General features: G+C 42.2%; 1 protein-coding gene and 1 long non-coding RNA gene across 5 annotated transcripts in view; one reads left to right on the top strand and one right to left on the bottom strand.

Moving 5' to 3' along the window:
• Window positions 1-1,621: 1,621 nt before the first annotated feature.
• Window positions 1,622-2,954, bottom strand: LOC112393819 (uncharacterized). Its single transcript, XR_003002030.1, has 2 exons — window positions 2,795-2,954; window positions 1,622-2,262 (listed from the first exon to the last, which is right to left on the bottom strand). It is a non-coding gene; the product is annotated as an uncharacterized LOC112393819 (long non-coding RNA).
• Window positions 2,955-3,065: 111 nt separating this feature from the next.
• The window catches only part of TSPAN5 (tetraspanin 5), a 171,087-nt gene continuing 153,493 nt past the window's right edge, over window positions 3,066-20,659 (top strand). For 2 of the 4 annotated variants that reach the window (XM_024736046.1, XM_024736045.1), the window contains exon 1: window positions 3,066-3,518. In XM_024736046.1, the coding sequence (XP_024591814.1) occupies window positions 3,438-3,518 (81 nt within the window). In that variant the 5' untranslated portion in view covers window positions 3,066-3,437. The remainder of the gene's footprint in view (window positions 3,519-20,659) is intronic. The other 2 variants (XM_024736043.1, XM_024736042.1) reach the window with 2 other exon arrangements.

Here is a 20,659-nt window from a genome sequence, read left to right on the forward strand (position 1 = left end):
AGGAGGGCTTGTGGGGATGAAAGAGGGAGCCAGGAAAATGCTGATCAAAAGTGTTGAGGATAAGTGAGAGAAGAGAGCTCAGCTCACAGACACAGGGCAAGGAGAGTCCTTCAGGTAGAGACCAGGAATATGTGCAAAGCAGAGAAACATGAAGTAGCATCGTGGTCCAGGTGGCTACAGGGAGTTGGGTATAGCCCCTACCTCTAGCATCTTGAAGTTGTGGCCTAGTCTTCAATATAAATAATGCTGTGATATACAACTTGCAGCATATAACTTTCCCCATATTTTGGAGTATGTCTCTGGCTAGAGTCCTAGAAGTGGGACCTCTGAATCAAAATGTAGGAGCACCCTGACCTACGACATATAGTCAAAATGCTTTCCAAATGGACAGTATCATTTTATAATGACACCTGCAATGTATGAGCAAACCATTGCTTATTATCTCTATATCTTTATCACTGGTTTGTTTTAACATCTATTTCGTTAGTTACTATAAGGTTAATTTTCACCATATATTTATTATTACTATTTGATGTCTTTGTATGTGATTTGTTTGTTTTCTGTTTATACTCAATAACTGAGATTCTATATTTTAATTAAGCTGTATGAGCCCTACTTATAGATATTCATACTTTTTTTTATATTTGCTGTCACTTCTTTTCTTTTTTTGGTTTAGGTTTGTCTAAAATAATGTTTGACACATAGAAGTTTTAGGTATTACCCAGTCATATCCATTGATCATTTCCTTCTATTGCTTCTAAGTTGAGGAAGACTTCTAGCCAGAGGTTTAACAAATAGTATTTTCTGGTTTGCTTTAAAAAATACATTTAACTCGGGCTTCCCTGGTGGCGCAGTGGTTGAGAGTCCGCCTGCCCCTGCAGGGGATGCGGGTTCGTGCCCTGGACCGGGAAGATCCCACATGCCGCGAAACAGCTAGGCCCGTGAGCCATGGTCGCTGAGCCTGCGTATCCGGAGCCTGTGCTCCGCAACGGGAGAGGCCACAACAGTGAGAGGCCCGCGTACCGCAAAAAAAAAAAAAAAAAAAAAAAAAAAATACATTTAACTCATAAATCCTCCTTGGACTTGCTTTTGACATATGAAATGAGAACTCAACTAGCCCCCCTGCCCCAAATTACCAGTGAGTTATCTGAACTTGCCCTTCTCTGTTGAGTTTTATTTCAAAGGTAAATCCTGTTTAGGGATAAGCTCAGTCATCAACTGGATCTAATTTCTAGTCCTTTTCTGAGTTGTGTCATATCAGCTTAAGATAGACCTTTCCTTTGATTTATCCAGGAATCTGCAGGAACTGTTTTATTTATGCCCAGAAAGAATTACAATATAGCACCAGTGGGCTTAGGTAAAGCTTGTCAGTGCCTTCCTGTTAGTAGGGAATCTGCTGCTAAGAGCAGACTTTACCTTTCAAGCCCACCAGATTGGTGGTAGTACTATGCTGTGTGTTTTGGGTGGGTGGAGGACACTTTTGAGGGTTATTTCATCCAAACGGCTCAAGTCACTGTTAACCAGTGTCATAATTCTAGAATCTCCTGGTTCTTCCACCTTTGTGGGGACCCTGGCTCCTACCTGTGGCCTCAATATAGCCCCAATTCCTCTCAAGGCCAAGTCTACTTAAGTGCGATTTATTGCAAGAAAAAGTAACTTCTTGCTCCTCCACATAACAGGTTGTCAACAAGCCGGCTAGTTTTTGAGAAAAGTGAGAAGTAGTTAACCAGGGAAGCCCTAGGACAAAGGTTCTCAAGCATACTTAAGTATCATGTGAGAGCTTAGGAAACATGCAGATTTCTGTGCCCAGTACCAGGTTACACGGGGTGGTACTGGAAAAATTTCCTGATCTCATCTCTTTGTTTCTGAAGCTTTGTTTCTGAAGCTTTCTGAAGCCTTAAAAAAAATTCCCACAGATGTTTACCCACAGTTCTGAGCGGTTCTTCATTCTTTTTCCATGAAATACTGGTACCCGCTTGTCAGCACCTATGAAAGTGCTCCAGGCGGGAGGCAGATACACAACTAACGGGCACACCTTCTCAGGTAGGGCTCCAATATAATTTCCAGGCACGTTCCATCCTTTCTGAGAGGTCAAAAGCGTAACCGTTCATGATCTATTAACTCAATTCGGATTCCCCGGAAGACCATCCTGGAACGCCTCGCTGGATTCCTTCTTAGAGTTAAGATCAGTCAAGTTCCTTCGGCACTATTCCGTCTCGTGGGAGCATTTGCAATCCGGGTTTCTGTTGTTGGCAACTGGCCCTAGGGCAAGGATTGTATCCCGGGTCAGGATTCCTTTGGGCCATCTCTCCTTCCGCGTCCCCATTTCTAGGATAAGCCTATTTCTCCCGCAGGTGGGGAAGTTGGGCTGGAGCCGCATGCAACCCTCCCGATTCGCTGCCCCCATTTCCCATCTCTCTTTTCTCCCCCTTCCCTAACACCTTATCCTTCCCCTTTGCTCCCAGCAAAGTCTACGACCCCTTTCCTCTCCGGCTCAGTGGCCCGGCGTCTTCTATTGCCACAAAACCGGGTGGTGGAGCAGGAGCCGTGAGTGTGGCTACACCCAGAACGGAGGCTCGTCCGGGGGTCGCGGGGAAGATTCTCACTCAGGATCCCTACTGTCGCCCCAAAGCGACCCTTTCCCCCGCGTCCCTCCAGAAGCTGCCTGCTGCTGCCGGTGGCAGAGGGGGACCCGCTGCTCATCAACCCCCGTCACTCCTCCAGGCTGCTCCCAATGGGCGTGCTACCCGGGCACCCATACTTCTCCCTCCGCCCGGCCATCCTCCCCACCTACCCCGCTGCAGTGCTCGCGGGTCGGCGGCGCTCCGGGCTGGCCTGAGGACGGGCGAGGATGGAGGGAGCAGCAGGAGCGGAGAGCGCTAGAACGAGGGGGCGGCGCGCGTACTTCGTCCCACCGCCATCCCGGAGAGCCCGAGCCCGTGCGCGCGCGCACCTCGCAGAGGCTCCGGCGGCGGGAGGCGGGCGGAGCTGCGGGCGGCGCGGGCGGAGCGATCGGCGGGCGGAGCGAGGGGTGGGAGGGAGCTCGCGAGCCGGCAGGCGGGCGAGGAGCGTCTCCTCCAGCATCTGCCGCGGCCGCGTTTGCCCGGAGACTGACCGACGGACGGATCGTCTGGCGGACGGGCTTGGGAGCTCGCCTTGTGCTCGGGGCCAGCTCCAGCGAGGCTCGGGGCTTGCAGCACGCGCTTCCCCGCCCGCTCGCGGCCATCCCGGCTCCGGCGGCCTCGGCGCGCGAGGGGCTGGACGTGCGGGAGCCGCTCTCCGCAGGTCGGTCCTTGCGCTGCTCAGCCCCGACCGCTGCGCTGCGGCCCCCGAGCGGCGTCCCTGAGCCCCAGCTCCCCGCCGTGCTGCTCCGAGCAACGGTGCTCAGGGGCTCCAAACTCGGGCTGCCGGGGCAAGTGTCTTCATGAACCCAGAGGATGTCCGGGAAGCATTACAAGGGTCCTGAAGTCAGTTGTTGCATCAAATATTTCATATTTGGCTTCAATGTCATATTTTGGGTAAGTTGGAGCGCTTCTGGGATTTCGACTATCGTGGCCGATCGATTCGCGACGATTTCCCCCACGTTGCTCTCTGCGTTTACTTTTCGCAGCCCTTCGGGCGCTTGCGGTAGCACGGAGAGGCATTTGCCTTCCGCCTTTTCAGCCTGCGCGTTGGAGAGATAAACATTTAATCCTTTCTAGGAACGCGAAGAGGTAAAAAGAAAAACCGAGCCGGAAAGGGGGCACCCAGGCCTTGGGGTGGCTTTTTAAGGGAGGAATAGCGTGGATGCAGATGAAAGAAAGGGCTCGGCAGTTTGAGAGATGAGCAACCACTCGAATGAGATTTGCTCCGGGTGGGATATGGATGTTGGGCTGAGCGTGGTGTCATAATAGGGAAGGCTAATCGGGCAGACCCGACCCTGAGGTCCACCTTCTAACAAGGATCTGATTGGACGAGGGCTTGGCTCCGTGTTGCCGCGGCTGGTCTGTGCCATGTTCAGCGTGTATCTTCTTGCACCATCTCGGGCTTTGTGTAGGATGCAGATGCGGTGGTATACGGTTCTGTAATGTGCACGTAAATAACGCTTCCTGCACGCTCTTCCCCTTCATCTGGAAAGCGCTCCTTTTGCGTAATGGACTGACCAGTGGGCGTGTGGGCTGGAGGGATTTATTTCTCTCTCTGTATTATTGTCAGGATAAGAGGAAGTCACCATCAACATATGTTTCAGTGTGTCCGTGCCTCACGTCCTCCTTTCTGAGGAGTGACATAGAGCGGGCCGTTTTGGGGAAACCTTGGAGAAATGCAGAGGAGAAGGTGTACGAGGCATGTTTTATGGGGCTACTGGGAGAGCAAATGCTTGAAGGAAAGATTCAGACCATGCTTTGCTGGCGCTACAATGTGCTGGGCACCTATTGTAATTAGGCTGGGATGCCTACTCTTTTGTTTTGTTTGAATTCTTTTCCTTGATCTCACAAACATGTTCAGCGACCAGACAAAGAGTTCACTAGGACAAGAGGAAAACGTTGGTTCAAAGACCGTGTTATTTTTCCTTTCCATCCCATCCCATCCCATCCTTTTCCTTATTGGGCACTCCTCCTGCCCCCCACTCTTCCCCCCATGGAAAGTAAAGATGGTGGCTGTCTGGGGTGGGGGCGGTTCTCCAAGTTGCTGTTCAGTGTAGGTTCAATGTGAGATAAACAATAATCCAGTCGTGGGATCAATAATAATCCACAACAGTCTTAACACAGGGTGCATTTATTTTGATTCTCCTTTAATTTTGGCCATACGCTGTAAACATATACATCGATGAGAATAGTTGTCAATACAGCTATTTATATTCTTGTTTTTTCTGCCACGCATGTACTAGGCTATTTTATTTTTATTTTCTGTTTTCTGTAGGAGTACCTTGCCCTGCTCATGAATGTTTTGCAAAAGGAAATGGGAGGGACTGGAGACCACTTTCTGTGTCAGCATGTCATCTGGCCTCAGGACTGATGATGAAGGGGGACACATGAATAAATATCAGATCTAGTCTTTCACAGGACATTTTTGCCAGGGATTGGACATGATTCCTGTTAGCAGTCACCCCCCTCCCTGCAGTCAAACACTGCTACAAATATAGGAAGAAGAAATTATTTTCTTTCCTTGCTTCCTTTTTTTCAACCCTTGTTGGAAATGTTTAAAAGTCACATTTCTGGGGGAGGCATTTTGATTTTATCTGAACTTGAAACTTTCATAACTTTGAGAGTCAAGGACTACCGAATTGGGACTGGATCTTGTTGGCGTAGTGAGTCCAAGCCTCTTGATTCTACTTGAACACTTCCAAAAGTTGCACATTTCAGCAGCTAGGCAACAAAAAGTACCTAGGGGCTTTCTCTGCAGTTTCGTAGCAGGACGTGGAAAAGAAATAAAGGGATTTGGGCCTGTCTCCCTGACAGTTTGGTGTAATTTTGTAGTGTATAGAGGCATATTGAGTATTTTCTGTGGATTAGGTTGTAGCAAAACCTCTGGAACTGTGGAGAGCTTCAAAGAATTGCAGAGTGCTTGCATAGAGAGTTGCAGAAGAGAGTCGTGTCTTATCTCATTTTGAAGGTCTTCATCTCTTGGGGGAAGCCTGAAAAGAGATGTAGGCTGTGGAACTAAACCAGCTGCCCCAGGCAGAATTGTTATGTAGATGCCTTTGTTACAAGGGCCCTTCTCTTACTCTGCTTTCTACACACCTTGTCCCTCCTTTCTGTGCCTAAAGCCTTCCACTCATATACACCCTCATACCTTTCCTATCCTGCTGTCTGCTTCAAAATTACCCCATATTGGAATCTCTGAGTTTTTAGTACCCTGGTCTCTAGAGCGATGATCAGCAGGAAGGTAGTCATGATACTTGATCCCAGTAACTCAGACTAAGATGTTATTGACTGGAGAACTGGGGTCAGGAATGGGCAGCCTGCTTCTGTAAATTTGTTATTGCTATTACAAATTCTGTAAATTTGTTTTTGCTACATAACAAACAACCCCAAAGCTTAGTGGTTTAAAATAAAACTTTATTCTATCTGACAGTTCTGTGATTTGACCAGGCTCATGTGGGTGATTTGCATTTGGAATGGCCCATGCAGTTGCAGTGAGATGTGGCTGGGCTGGAGTTAACTGAAGGCTCACTGGAGTGGGATGCCCAAGGGGGTACCGTCACATGACCGGCAGGTGATGCCTGCTGAGAGTTCAGCCAGGTTTGTTGGCTAGAGCACCTAAACGTGGCCTCTTCCTGTCTCTGAGACTGGCAGAAGAAACTTGCAGCCAGTGAAGGCTACTCCGGGAACTGGCCCAGTGTCAGTTTCATCTATTCCACTGGTTTAAGCAGGAGTGGAGCCTGCTCAGTTTCAAAGTGCTGACGAAGGAAATTCCCTCTTTTGTCAGACAGGTGTCAGGGTCGTGTGGGTTGTGGCCATCTTTGGAAAATAGTCTTCTGCACTGAGCCTTAATTTCATTTATAAAGGAAAGATAACATTATCCAATAGAGTTGCAGATTCAAGGATGCAATCAGATAAGATATTATCCAGCACAGTGTCTCAGTATTTAACAAATGGTGAATATGGTCTGTGTCATTGTCTCCAGATTTTGTACTAGTTCCATGCTGGCTATAAAACTAAGACTACCTTAGCTTGCTCCTTTGGCAACATTGCTACCAGGTAATGATGCTCCTCTTAGTATCTGCCAAGGAGATGAGGCGAATGGATTCCATAGATTGGATCGTCACGTATTTGAAAAAAAGCACTACGGATCAGTGGAACTGAGTGACTTGGGAGAACCAAGTCATTTTTCTCTTCTCTTTGCTGTACAAAGATTAGAAAGCCTTGGATCCTTGAGGCCAAATTTCTCTTTGTTGTGCTAGCAAATATTACATTGTATCTTTAAGTGGAGGTTTATCCAGGTTTGATGGCAGAATGTTGCATCTCATCTGTTTCCACAGGGCTTAAATTCAGAGAGGAGAGAGATTTAGGGAACCTTGCCGGGGGCATAAGTATGAAGTCTTATCTTATGATTCACTATAAATTGTAAGATGTTCTGGAATGATGATACATCAGCAGTTTATAAGTCATAATTTTTGTTTTAATTTGCTAGACATCTGTTAGCTTCGATGGCAACCATATGGGAGTCTAAACTGCCTTTTGAATTACAAGGAGATGGTAGGAAGAAAGCTAAATATGGTTATGAAAGTGTCAAATGGGAAAAGTGTAAGAAGGGTGTATAGACCTAAGTAGGGAAAGTAATTGAATACTGACTTGCTTGCTCTGGCCTCTCACTCCTGGGTCAGTGAGAAAGCACTGAAGCATTCTCACTTGATGCTCTGCCTGGAAGATTGAAATAAAGCCAAGGGGAAAAGTTGGAAAACCAAATAATGTTTCACCCACCATAAAATTGCTGAGGTGAGCTCATTTAGATGGATCACTCTGTCTTACTTAATATGGCCACAGTAATCATTAGTCCCTGGCAAAAGGTGAAAGTAACCTGTATTTTAACAGGGCTTTATAATTACGACGTCTTTCTTCTAAGCATCTCAAAGCATCTTCCAGGCATATTATGACATCTTTGTGACAGATGTAGAAATTGGAGAACAGAGACGTGGAGTGACGTTTGAAGAACATATCTGGGTTCACTTTTGGAGTGTTAAGTCTCTTTCAATAACTATAGCCCTAGCTTCTCATTTGAATCTTATTTTAGAAGATGCTTGTTATTCTAAAATAAAACATCAAGTAAGTCATTTACATCTGTTCATAATTGAAAAGTGATAAAGTTTTTGCATATGTCTTAACACCACCCGCAAGCACACAAAAGTTAGGATGAAAATGTGAAAGAGTATGATAGAATAATAAACTATTGTGTAGTCTACTGAAAATTCATAAATGAAAAATGGAGTATTAAAGACAGTTATTAAAGCGTTATTAAAGTATTAAAGTGTTCTTGAGTCACATGCTTCTTTCTATGTGTAACACTGATGCCTGTCTTAAAATTCTAACTATAGGCTGCTGAATCACCATCCTTCTCTAGAATATAAGGTCTCCAACTGCAGGGACTGTCTCTCAGTTATTTTCATAAGCTCAGTGTCTAGCATATTGTCTGAAACAGTAGGTGTTTAATAAATATTTGTTGAATGAATAAATTATGAAATCATTGGAGAGTACATAGGCATCATCTCCTCTAACTTACTATTCAGTGAGGCATTTTCTCTCAAACATCCTGCCAACCCTCCTTAGGATGGATCTGTTTGGGGACCACTTTAATCATTTGAGAGTTTCATCTTTCTTGCAAACTAGGTGTAGTTTTCCCTTGGAACTTCCATCTTCCTAATATACTGTTGTAGATTTTTAATTTTATTTGGAAACTGTCTCATACCTGCAGAGAAATTGCAAGTAGTACAATTTGTTTTTATCCTGAATCATCTGAGAAAAAGTTGCCAGCATGACGGCTATAACACCAATACTTCAGTGTATATGTTCTAGGATGTTCTCCTAGATAACCACAGTATAGCCATCATAGCCAGGAAATTACCACTGATACATTACCACCATCTAAATCTTAGATCTCATTCAAGTTTCCGGGTTGTTCCAATCATGTCTTCTAAAGCAAAGAAATTCAGTTCAGAAGACACGTTGTATTTAGTTGGATCTTTTTAGTCTCTTTCAGTCTTTCACTGTCAGGTTCTTGACGCTTTTGAAGATTTAAAACTAGTTATTTTGTAGAATGTTCCTCAATTTGGGTTGGTCTGCCATTTTGTCATTCTTAGATTCAGGCTGTGCATCTTTGGCAGGAGAATTACAGAAATGGTGCTGTGTTCCTCTCATTGCATCCGTCAAGTGGCACTGATTTCTGTTTGTGTTTGTTCCATTAGTGATGATGGTCACTTGATTAAAGCGTTGTCTGCCAAATCTCTCCACCATAAAGTGACTCTTTTCCCTTTTGTAATTTATACATATTTTGTGGCAAGTTATTGTGAAATTATGTATTAAAAAGCCCATTCCTCATCAGAATTTTGATTGATTAATTAATATCAGTAAGAACTTTTGATCTCTTTTGTTCCAGTATGTTTTAATTAAACTGTTACTCTCGTTACTTACTTTGATGTTCCCATTAGTTCCAGGTTTGGCAGTCAGTGGCAGTCTTTTCTGCCCTTTAACTCCCATCGCTCTTTGAGCCCTTCTTTGCTTTCTGGCAGAACAACATGTTCCAAGCTCATCTTTTGTATCAGCCATTTCTCCAAGGAGCCCTGGTTCCTTTGCATAGAGAATGATATTTAGAAGCCAAGATCTGGTTGCTAAGTGTGCTCATTGCTTTGAGGCTATCACCACCCCTGGGGCCTCTCAGTGGACAGGACTATGGAATATGTGTATGTATATACACATATGTACACATACACATGTTTACATCTGCATTGCTATATCCAGCTATATATTTTGAAAACCATGAGTTCACACTGGTATCTCAAATCCCTATCTGACATGACAGGGTTTATTTTAGGTTTTTCCTTTTCCATATTTATAACTCCCTTCTTTGACAGTGAGAATCCTAGCTCCAATTGTTCTTAACGATTTACTTATTTGATTAAATCTCCCCCTATGTAGGCAGTCTTCCACTGCTGCCCCTGCCCCTCACAGGGTTGCCCTCCTTAACTGCTTTTGCTCCAGCATGCCGTGCCACAACCTACTTCCCACCGTGAACACCTTTCTCTGATACCCTGCTCTGGGCTTCCACATCCCTCCCCATACCTGTTCCTGGACAAAGGCTTACCTTCCCTTGTCCCCACTTTAGGACTGAATTTTTCAGGAAAGAGAAGGGGAAGGGCCTAGGTTACTCTTATGCATACAATATAAGACATATCTCCCTGGGCATAGACCTTTGTTATTTAAAAACAGCCATGATGCCATTCCTAAACCCTCTGCTTTCCATCTTTAAAGGCTCTTGGTTTTTCCATGTCTTCTTCATACACTATTTCCAGATGGTTCTTTGCCCTGATTAAGGTACTCTGCCTATGGTCCCATTTGGACACACCTCCGTGAATGTAGCGACCAGAATGAAACACGTTTTTCACACACCATTCCTACCATCCAGAGAGCGGTGGGTGGTTATTCTCAAACTCCCCCTTAAGTCTGTAGCCCAGGAGGCAGAGCCTGGATTCATCTTTGAGTAAGTTACTCTCACACATTATTTTCTCAGTTGCTCATCTAAAATATGGCAAAAATCATTCCAATAGCTTGCAGAGTTATCCAGTATTAAATGGGATCATGCACATGAAGGTGCTTTCTACAAGGTAAATTTCTCAGTACAAATAGTAGTTATTAACCCAGGCTAAACTGCATATGCTTTTTGGTAGCCAGAGAACATAGTTGGCTCAAGTTGTGTTTCTAGTGAAATGAAACCTTTATCTCTTTTTCAAGTGAACTTCTGTTAAACCCATCTCCCTAGACTAAGTGCGAGTCACAAGCCCTAACCCTCCAGTTAATTATTTGAATTTAGATTTAGTACTACATATTTATTCCATTTAAATGTCTTATTCTGACCCGGTGGTTTTCAAACCATGCTACCAGCAGCACTAGGCTTCCTTGAGGTGTACCGGGGCCTGAGTGGGTTTCTGCCCTCTCTTTCTCCTGGAGAAGCTCAACCAGTAGGTTTGATATTTTGAGATATCGTAAAGGGTTTTGCTTGCAAAAGGGGTCTACTGCTTAAACAAACAATTGAAAACCACCATTCTAGCCTTCAGATAATTTTAAATCTTGAAGGTCAAGGCAAGTTTAGAAAACATTATTCCTCATATGGGTTTTTCTCCTGTGGGTTTTTCTTCATGCATAGGACGTCCCTCTCCCTGATCAGGGGTGGCTTCTGTAGGATTCGTTGATATTTCAGGTGCCTTTATAGGCACAGCAGCATAACCAGTGAATTGTTAGGAAATTTCAGTCTGATTCTGAGTCTGTAAGTCCGGGATGGGGCCCTGGACTGATTCTGTAGGTCCACCAGGGAATCTGATTCTGTAGGTCCAGGGAATCTTGATTCTGTAGGTCTGGGATGGGGCCCTGGACTTAGTGGGGATTTTTTTGTTTTTTTTGTTTTTAATCCCTGCAGGTGATTTTTGCCTTTTGGGAGGTCTGAGGTCTTCTGCCAGCGTTCAGTGGGTGTTCTGTAGGAGTTGTTCCACGTGTAGATGTATTTTTGATGTATCTGTGGGGAGGAAGGTGATCTCTGTGTCTTACTCTTCTGCCATCTTCCCCCTCTCCCCCGCTGCAGGTGATTTTGATGCCCAGCTGAGGTGGAGAAGCTCTAGCTTGTTTTTCTTGGCAAGATGTGGCATCTCTTGCCATTACTCTCTGGAGGGGGAGCTGGGAGTGGGTGGTATAGGGCTATGACCAAATGGTGACTGATTTCACCAGCACATGAAGCTAGTGTTCTTTGCTTATGAGAAAAAAATAATGTGGCCTATTTTATCCCTCATGGAATTGTTTTTATTAATCCATAAATGCCAGTTTATTTTTAAACCTGAAAGCCCTAAAAGCAAAATGAGAGAATCTCTGCTAAAGAGAACCTCTTGTGCTGCAATTAGTAGGCTAAAAATTAGCATCATATTGGGATAGGAGCTACTTATTTATTCGACAGGAACATTGAAGAAATAGACATTTGTTCCTTTGCCCTTGCTGTCCTGCACACTTCAGCACAGTGGACTGGGTCTAAACACAGCTGCAAGACAGCAAACGGTCCTCCCCTTCACAAACCAGCCTCCCTGTCCAAGGTGCCCTTCCTTTCAGGCTGTTTCCAGAGGCTTCCTTCCATGCCCCCAGCCCTGAGTATCTTCATCTGGGGGTGGGAAGAAGGGGAGTTGCTTTCTGCACCTCTGTGGCAGTTCCGTTGACTTCCCTCTGCTGTCATGCCAAGCAGGGACATTTCTTTTCTCGTATCCAAGTTTGCAGCACTGTCACGGAGAGCTGACAGTAAAGCAAACACAGGAGACCCAAACCTGGTATTTGTCAGTTTCCCTTACAAAGAAAAGTTTCAATGTGGAACATTCAGACTGTGCACAAAAAGTTTTTCATTTTTCCCCCTGATGTCTTCCTTTTCGTCTACCCCTTTTAGAAACAAAAAAATGAGGTATTAAATTATGGCTAGGCACCTGAAGTGGAAATCTTTTGAAAGAAAGAAAATTTTGAATAAAAATCTAAATGATTTCTCTGAGATGTTTTACTGGGGCATAGTTATCAGCACTCCTAAACAAACATACCCAGAATGGCGTACACACCCTGTGGTTAGCGCTATGGTATTATCTGTCTGTACATAAAGGATTGTTAATTATGAAATGTAAGGTATAATTTTTAAGTAACGTAATCACCAACCTCAATAACAAAATAGCAATGGTATTTGGAAGTGTTTGGCCAAACATTTTGGCTCTTCTCATTGAAAAGGCATAGTGATGTTCTATACCTCTTCCAGCTACTATTTACTATTTGGATAAGTATTGCAAGACATAGGGCTCTTTTTACTTGTTGAAAAATTGCTTTCTAAATTATAGTTGGCGCTTAGTCCTGAATTTCTAAAAATCTGGAGGGAACAGCTGTTGCTCTAATAAATATTCAGGCCAGCTATTTTAATGCTTTGTACTTAAGTCATCCTAATAAAAGGGATACTTGACTTAAGCATTTCTCAAAGTATAATGTTTTGCTTCCAACAAAAATTTCCCCCAACTGTTAATATTTCCCCCAAAGCAGCCTTAAAACTTAATTCTGCCAAGTGAGTAGTTCTAATCACTCCTGAAGCATTTAATGCCCAAACTCAGTTTTCCTGTTTTAAGGTACAGTCCTATCAATATAGCTCAGTCCCTTAACTTGTGAAGATTCCACAGTCACTGACCTTCAAGGAAAATTCTTTATAGGGTCTAGTATTAGAGAGTGATAGAAGGTTTATGCTGGGTTGGGCATTCTGGCGCTCTGGTGGTAGGCAGGCAGAAGTCTGGTGTTAAGGAGTTTGGGTTTTGAGTATGTCTGGATTTTTACCCAGCTCTATTCGCAGGCTTGTGATCTTAGGCTACTTAAGGGCATGTCTCCCCATCTGCAAGATGGCATTCTTAGCTGTAGTATTAACGTTGTTATCAGTAATATTAAGACCCAACATCTACCTCACAGTCACGAGGATTAGAGGAGTTAATATTCTAAACGGCTTAGACTAATCAATAGGTATTAGCAATTATTACTCTATTCTCCTCAACACCCATAATTTCATTTGGTGTTTTTTTTTTCTTGACTTCTTTCAGAACCATTACAGTAATCTTTCATTGTAACATGTATTTTTTGTTCTCTGTAATGTTCTGCCTACATAAGTACATTCCTAAAATAACTAAAGGAAAAAAAAAGGTCTAACAAATGTTCACAATGTTCTTTTCATTGTAATGAATAGCATGTAATTCTTATCATGGATACCAGACCATGAATTCATGTCTATTGTTTGTTGTTAATTTGCCCATTTTTCTTTACCCGTTAGCTTCACTCTTCTTCATTTTCTTTGCAAAACGAAACTGTCTCATATCGGTGTTTTGTACTGGGAAGTTGAGTTTCTGATGTTGGACTCTGGTGTTAGGCCTAGCACCGGGGAGAAATAGAAACATTTTATTAAAACCTGTTAAATCGGGATATTGTGGAAATGCCTAGATGGCTATAAGTATATATATTTAGCTTTTATGGTGTCATAAGTCCTGTATATTTTGGTCATTGTTTTCCTCTGTATTTCCGACACAGTCTTTAGGCTGTGAAGGTGAACACTGAGTCAGCAACACAGGTAATTCAGGCTTTCCCCTTGGATGTCTTTCCAACTGATGAAGGAGTAGGATTTTGGCCTGAACTACCTGGATCATTGACTAATTGGGCCATCTATCTTGGGAATGAGTGACTGCCTGGCTTCTCCTTTGAAGCGTTACTGGGATGCCCTGAGAGCTGTGCTCTTTTGCTTCCAGCACTATCACCTGATGCAGAAGACCTGGGCTGCCCTATTTCCAAAGCATAATTCTCTCTCTAACGGGGCTCAACTCTGGGAGAAAAGGCCAGGACATGCTAATTCAGTAGGTCCAAGGAGCCTTGGCACTCATTCCCATGCTGAAGATGTGCAGAAAGCCCCAGCCCTTGAAGGGGGAGAGGAGGGATGAAGGGGAGGGTTAGGTAGAATTTTTACTGTAGTATTCGTTAGTAAAAAAGATGATTTATGGGCTTCCCCGGTGGCGCAGTGGTTGAGAGCCCGCCTGCCGATGCAGGGGACGCGGGTTCATGACCCGGTCTGGGAAGATCCCACGTGCCGCGGAGCGGCTGGGCCCGTGAGCCATGGCCGCTGGGCCTGCGCATCCGGAGCCTGTGCTCCGCAACGGGAGAGGCCACAACAGTGAGAGGCCCGCGTACCGCAAAAATATAAAAAAAGATGATTTATGTGGCCGGATAGGACATCATAGGAGCTTGCTTAAAGTCACTGTAGCTTACTGTAGCATCCCCAACGCTGCCACTTTAGACCCACTCACTGACCTCACAATCCACTGATGGTTTGTGACCCCCCGTGGGGAAAGCACTGAGTTTTCTCCTTGTCGTCAGCCCTCCGCTAGTTGGTTTCGTTGAGGGTCTGAAGGATGGCCACCTGATACACCGAAGCAGCGAATCTCAAAGCTCAGGCGTTTGCAAACTGCCTGCATGGTTTTGGACAAACTGTTGTGCCACCCCAGAGTTTTGTAAAATTTAAGTCACGTGGGAAACTCGTTTCAAATGCAGATTCTGATTCGGTAGGTGTGAGAGGGGCCGAAGATCCAGTACCTTAACGCGCTCCCGGGTGAGGCTGGTGCTTCTGGTCCACTGATCTCATTTTCAGTTTCAAGGATCTAGACCATTTCAAACGTATTCTTTCCCTTTAAATCGACTCCGTTTTTAAACCTGAAATACATTTATTTAAAAAGGAAACTTGAAAAATATCACTATTCAGATACATACAATGACAGTAATATGGCTTGTTAACTTCCAGGTAGCTCTTGGTGCCTGCTGGCAGCCCTGACTTGGAGGCTTATTTTCCTTTGTTACAGTGGAAGTTAACAAGTGTACAAAGTATTCAGCATCCTGGGATCAAATGGAGACTTTCTCCTTGACTAGACCAGAGGATTAAAAGAGAGTTGAAAAGGAAATGACTTTCTTATTTAAGGTTATTTAATACTGTATTCTAAAATTGTCTCCTCTGGCACCCCAGGTCACCAGGGAATCTCACTTTGGGGAACACTGCTTTTAAGTAATTTGCAGGAAGACATGCATTTATAAGCTGAAACCTATTAGCAAGATGGGTGAATCTCTAGAGGTAAAATGATTGGGGGGATGTGTTCAGATTCTTGCCGACTCCAGGTTCTGTTTTCTGTTGGGAAAAAAGAGGGGTACCCCCAATTTCTGAAAAATTGCTACCCCCAGGCCCAGTGAATAATTACATCTTAGGTTTAAAAGGGAAAATGCTTTGGAAAATTGGATTTCAGGCGAACAGAAAGTCAACCTGAAATACTTAGGAAATCTATCAGTGGGTTTCTTCCTCTACACCTCCCCCATCTCCTCTTCCTTCAAGTTACTATTGATTATGTTCAATTTGGAATGAATCCATTTATTTGATGCATTTTTTAGAATAGGGTACTTTCTTTATACTTTTTTATTGTAAAAACAATACAGCAACATTAATATACCTTGTTTTTTAAGGAAAAGAAATTCACCACATTCCAGTAACTTTCAGTTCAATTATATTAAAAGTAGAGACTCAGTCAAGTGCTCTGAGAGCAGTGAACAAACACCCCAAAACAAACAAACAAACAGCCCATTTTAGAGTTTCAGTGGTAGTCACTTACAAGGATTCAAATTTAGCAAACCGCAGTCACTTAACTTTGTAAAGGAAGAATGTGCTTTTCCATCACTAGCTTTTAAGCATTTCTTCTGACTTCACCAGTATATCCCCCCTCAGGACAACATTTAGAATAAGTGTTTCAACATACAGAACAAATACCTTGTGAATAAACATCAATTTCACACAAGGAAAAAAAATCAATAAATCTGCTTTAGGCATTTGAAAAACCCTGTACTTTTAAAGGAAGGAGTTATAGTGTTAAGTAATTGAAAAACAAAACCCCCCAAAAACCCAGGCTTTTAGCTTTAAATGTTTTTCAACATGACCTTTACTTAGAAAAATGTAGTTGGAACTTTCTGAACACCTGTTTCATTGTTGGTGCCTGCTTATTCAAGGATGGACAGCAACTGCCCACATGGCAACTCATGTGAGAAATTCTACTCTATTTTTTTTTTCTAATCTCATAACTGGAATCCTATGGAAAGTAGTGTTTTTTTTGGTACCAGTTCTTTTTAGCTTTGTCTGTTGGGGTTTTTGAAAGAATAAATTGAATGAAGAGGTGGCTAGATGATATGTGGCATTTAAGGTTTTTGCAAGTCTGCAAAGATTTAATAATCCCTAATATTCTTACTGTATGCTTTGAGAGTTTTAAAGTTGCTCTCCAGTGAGGCTCTGAAACAATTGCATAAAAGTTTGAAAATAATGTTTTACTCATTCATCGTTTTTTAAGATATAGAGTCAATATTTTAGAAATAAAAGGATTGCTTTCACTAAAAAGAGGACTGAAATATCTTTTACATTTTGTGAAATACATACATTCCATTTAAAATTGACATATATCCTTGGATATTTAAAATATATATTATCAGTGTATATCCTTCATGCATATTAAATATTGATTTATATCCTTGGATTTTTTTTTTATGAGTAGATATATGCTTTCTTTGGATAAAGAAAGAAAAACTACCTAAATGATCATATGACCTCCAAACAATTTTATTTGCAATAAAAGATTAAAATTTCCTCATTACAGTATCCTATAAATACGCAAGCTAAATGAAACTTTTTGTAAGTTAAAAATAAAAACCAGAGATCAGTCTTAGTACCTAAGACATAAGCAGGAAAAAACACTATTCTTGCTTTTTTGGTTCTTAGATGAAGACTAGAAAATAAGTTCTTTTGAATTATGAAATTACTGCAGCCTAGCTGGAGGCACCAACAGATCATTAATTATTGCTAAGAACCTTCAGAATGCAGTTTTTTAATTTCAAATATCCTTGCTATTGAGTCCCATCCTTCCCCCCGCCCCCCATTTTCTGTGAATCTAATTCCAGAACGGAGAAGATAGGGCTTTTTGCTTTGGGGGTAACTAAATCTCTTTCTTACTCTTTAAAAACGTTAACCTGCTGATGAAAGCACAGAAGGTTGGAATTATTTTCAACAGGAATGGCTTTGCAAATATTTAACTGAGTGTTCTTTGGCAGGTCTTTTCGTGCTCAAGTATTGGAACTATCCTTTAATTGGTCTTTTGCATTCTTGATTATATAATCTCAAAACATATGTTGAAACGGACCTCAAGAATCAGTTAGGCTTCTAGTTTTTACCTGCCCCTCTCCTCACCTTTTTCCCCCTCTTAATAGTGGAATACTTTTTTTTTTTCCATCCAAACTTTTCCGCAAAGCCCCCAATTTATAAAGCAGCCACAGCTGGTGCTCTGGGCGCAGAGCGTCTCTTTGGGCTCGGCGCGTCTCCGTGTCCTCCACGCGTCTCCGTGGCTTCCGCGGTTCCCGGCCTTGCTGCGTGGGAAGAGCGTGCAGAGGGGACGGCGGGTGTCCTGGAGGATTTGATGTCGTGCTGAGGACGGTGGAGAAGGTTTCTGTGTACCATTTACGCGTTGAACGAGGATGAAGTCGGCATTTGGCCTAGTAGGCTGTGTGCTGGCTGAATTGCCCAAGTTTCCAAGTCCCAGTGCTTTGACCGCATTTGGTTCTACTAAACAGCTTTGGCGCAGTCATTTTGATTAACATCAACTTGCTTATGTTAAGTAAGTATTCAGGTTATTTATTATGCATTACTCTTGCCTTTGGAATGAGCAGACTCGAAAACTCCTTCTTCATATGAATTCCATATGTGGCTTTTAAGTTAGCAGAGACGCAAAGGCTTCCAATTATATAGCACGTGAAGTTGCATCTTGAATAGATTAATCTTGATGGCATAGATATTATCTGAAATTCTTTGTCATCTCTAATATTGTTCATATTTCATTTAAACAAACTATTAGGTGTTGGAAGATTCTGTGGTGATGAACTTACGAATTAACTTACGAATTCATGTGTCCTACTTGGGTTTTTATTACTGAAAGTGGATACCCATGGTATTTGTTATTTGGTTTGCACTGATGTACTCCAGCTAGTATGAGGTGACATTTAAAAAGAAAACAAATCCGGTACATGTGCTCTTTATCCCCACACCTCCACCCCAGCCAAGCTAGGTAGAGAATATTGCAGTGTTTAAGATAGTGGTTAAGAGTGAGACTACTTGGATTCAAATATTGGCCTTGGCACTTCTAAGCTGTGTGACCATGGACAGTTATGTCATCATTCCGGACTGTTTCTTTTGGGCAAAAAGTGGGTAACAGTAAGCCTACCTCTGGGATAACTAAAGATGCAATGCGATGATACATGTGCCAAGCCTGAGCCGGGTGAGTGCTCCGTGACTGCTGACCTTGGAATCAGGTGTGGAATAGATGACTACTTGGGACAGGTGTAGGCTTTTGATTCAGTATCAGCCGGGAAAGGTGTTGTCGGAGTCCGGGAACCTCAACTTTCCTTATTAGGGAAGCGCTGTCTGTATAATAGTGCTTTTCTCTCACGTCAAACTTTGTTTCCTTTGGTGCTTCACCTACTGGAGGAGACTGCGTCTCCACACTTTCCTTCGGCAACTAGATCTATCTGAGAGTTTAGTTTTCTAGCTGGGGCAGCTGCTCCATTCCCCTGCCTCCTGGACCTGATTACTTCTCACGTTTAGCTGCAGCTGTTCACAATGTCCATTGCTGGCATGACCTGATCAGCCCTCTGTTTCTTTATCACAAATGCCAACATTTCTCGTGTCTTGCCTAGAGGGTCATTTTGAGGCCACGAACCTACCTGTTTTTTTGTTTTTTTTTTAATGGTAGTATATGCAGAATATTACAGCTCTAATAAAATAAAAATTCTAATAACAGAAATATGCCTGGAAAAATACCTAAAATATAGCAAGTACCCAGTAATTATTAATTGAAATAAGTTAGTTGAATCTAAAGTAATTTTCTTTTTTAATAACCATTTTTTAATTGAAGTATAATTAATTTACAGTGTTAGTTTCAGGTGTACAACAAAGTGATTCAGTTATACATACCTTGCTTGATATATATCCTTTTTCAGGTTTTTTCCATTATAGGTTATTACAAGATATTGAATATAGTTCCCTGTGCTGTACAGTAGGTCCTTGTTATCTGTTTTATATATAGTGGTCAGTATCTGTTAATCCCAGAATCCTAATTTATCCTCCCCCCTCCCCCCCATTCCCTTTGGTAACCATGAGTTTGTTTTCTATGTCTGTGAGTCTATTTCTGTTTTGTAAATAAGTTCATTTACATCTTTCTTTTAGATTCCACATATAAGTGATAGCATATGATATTTGTCTTTGACTTACTTCACTTAGTGTGATAATCTCTAGTTCCATCCATGTTGCTGCAAATGGCATTCTCTTTTGTTGCTGAGTAATATTCCGTATATAAATACCATGTTTTCTTTATCATCTGTTGATGGACACTTAGGTTTCTTCCAAGTGTTGGCTATTGTAAATGATGCTGCTATGAACATTGGCGTGCATGTATCTTTCTGAATTAAGAGTTTTCTCTGGATATATGCCCAGGAGTAGGATTGCAGGATCATATGGTAATTCTATTTTTAGTTTTCTAAGGAACCTCCTTACTATTCTCCATAGTAGCTGTACCAATTTACATTCCCACCAACAGTATACGAGGGTTCCCTTTTCTCCACACCCTCTCCAGCATTTATTATTTGTAGACTTTTTGATGATGGCCGTTCTGACTGGTGTGAGGTGATACCTCATTGTAGTTTTGATTTGCGTTTCTCTAATTAGCGATATTGAACATATTTTCATGTGCCTGTTGGCCATCTATATTAATTTTCTCCGTTTAGGAACAAGATTAGCATTCATCTGGGCCCCTCTGCAAAAATTTGTTATACACAAGTAGGTATTTTTATAAAGTTTAATTTATTAATATATAATTTATTCTGATTGTAATTACAAATTTTCTAACTGAATTTATATTTAGATGCTTACAAGTTTTTGTTACAAATGGTGTTTTATTGGCTGCTGAACTTTAAGGAATCTTGCATTTTAAATTGCTTTTCACTGCTTGGGAAATAAAAAAAAATATAAGTCTGAAAAATCATTGACATTATAGTAAAAGAAAGCAGCTTCCCTCCCCGAAGTTAGTTCTTTTCAGAGTGTATTTGTCAAGTGGATTTTTGTCTTGTTTTTCATTTTCTGAACTATCGTAAGTGGTTCCTCTTCCTTCAGTTATATAGATGAAGATTTCTGGAACTAAAGTTTTGCCCAGATTGAGAATAGCTTTTATCTTGTACACTATATATATGTGAGTGTGTGTGTGTGTGTGTGTGTGTATATGTATATATATATGTAAATGTGTGTATATTTATGTATATGTAGTTTATTTTTTATTTCTTGTGCATTTCTAAATACAGAAAAGTTTCAAAAAGTG

The sequence above is a fragment of the Neophocaena asiaeorientalis genome, unplaced genomic scaffold, assembly GCF_003031525.2.
Source record: "Neophocaena asiaeorientalis asiaeorientalis breed wild unplaced genomic scaffold, Neophocaena_asiaeorientalis_V1.1 scaffold7, whole genome shotgun sequence".
NCBI classification, from domain to species: domain Eukaryota; kingdom Metazoa; phylum Chordata; class Mammalia; order Artiodactyla; family Phocoenidae; genus Neophocaena; species Neophocaena asiaeorientalis.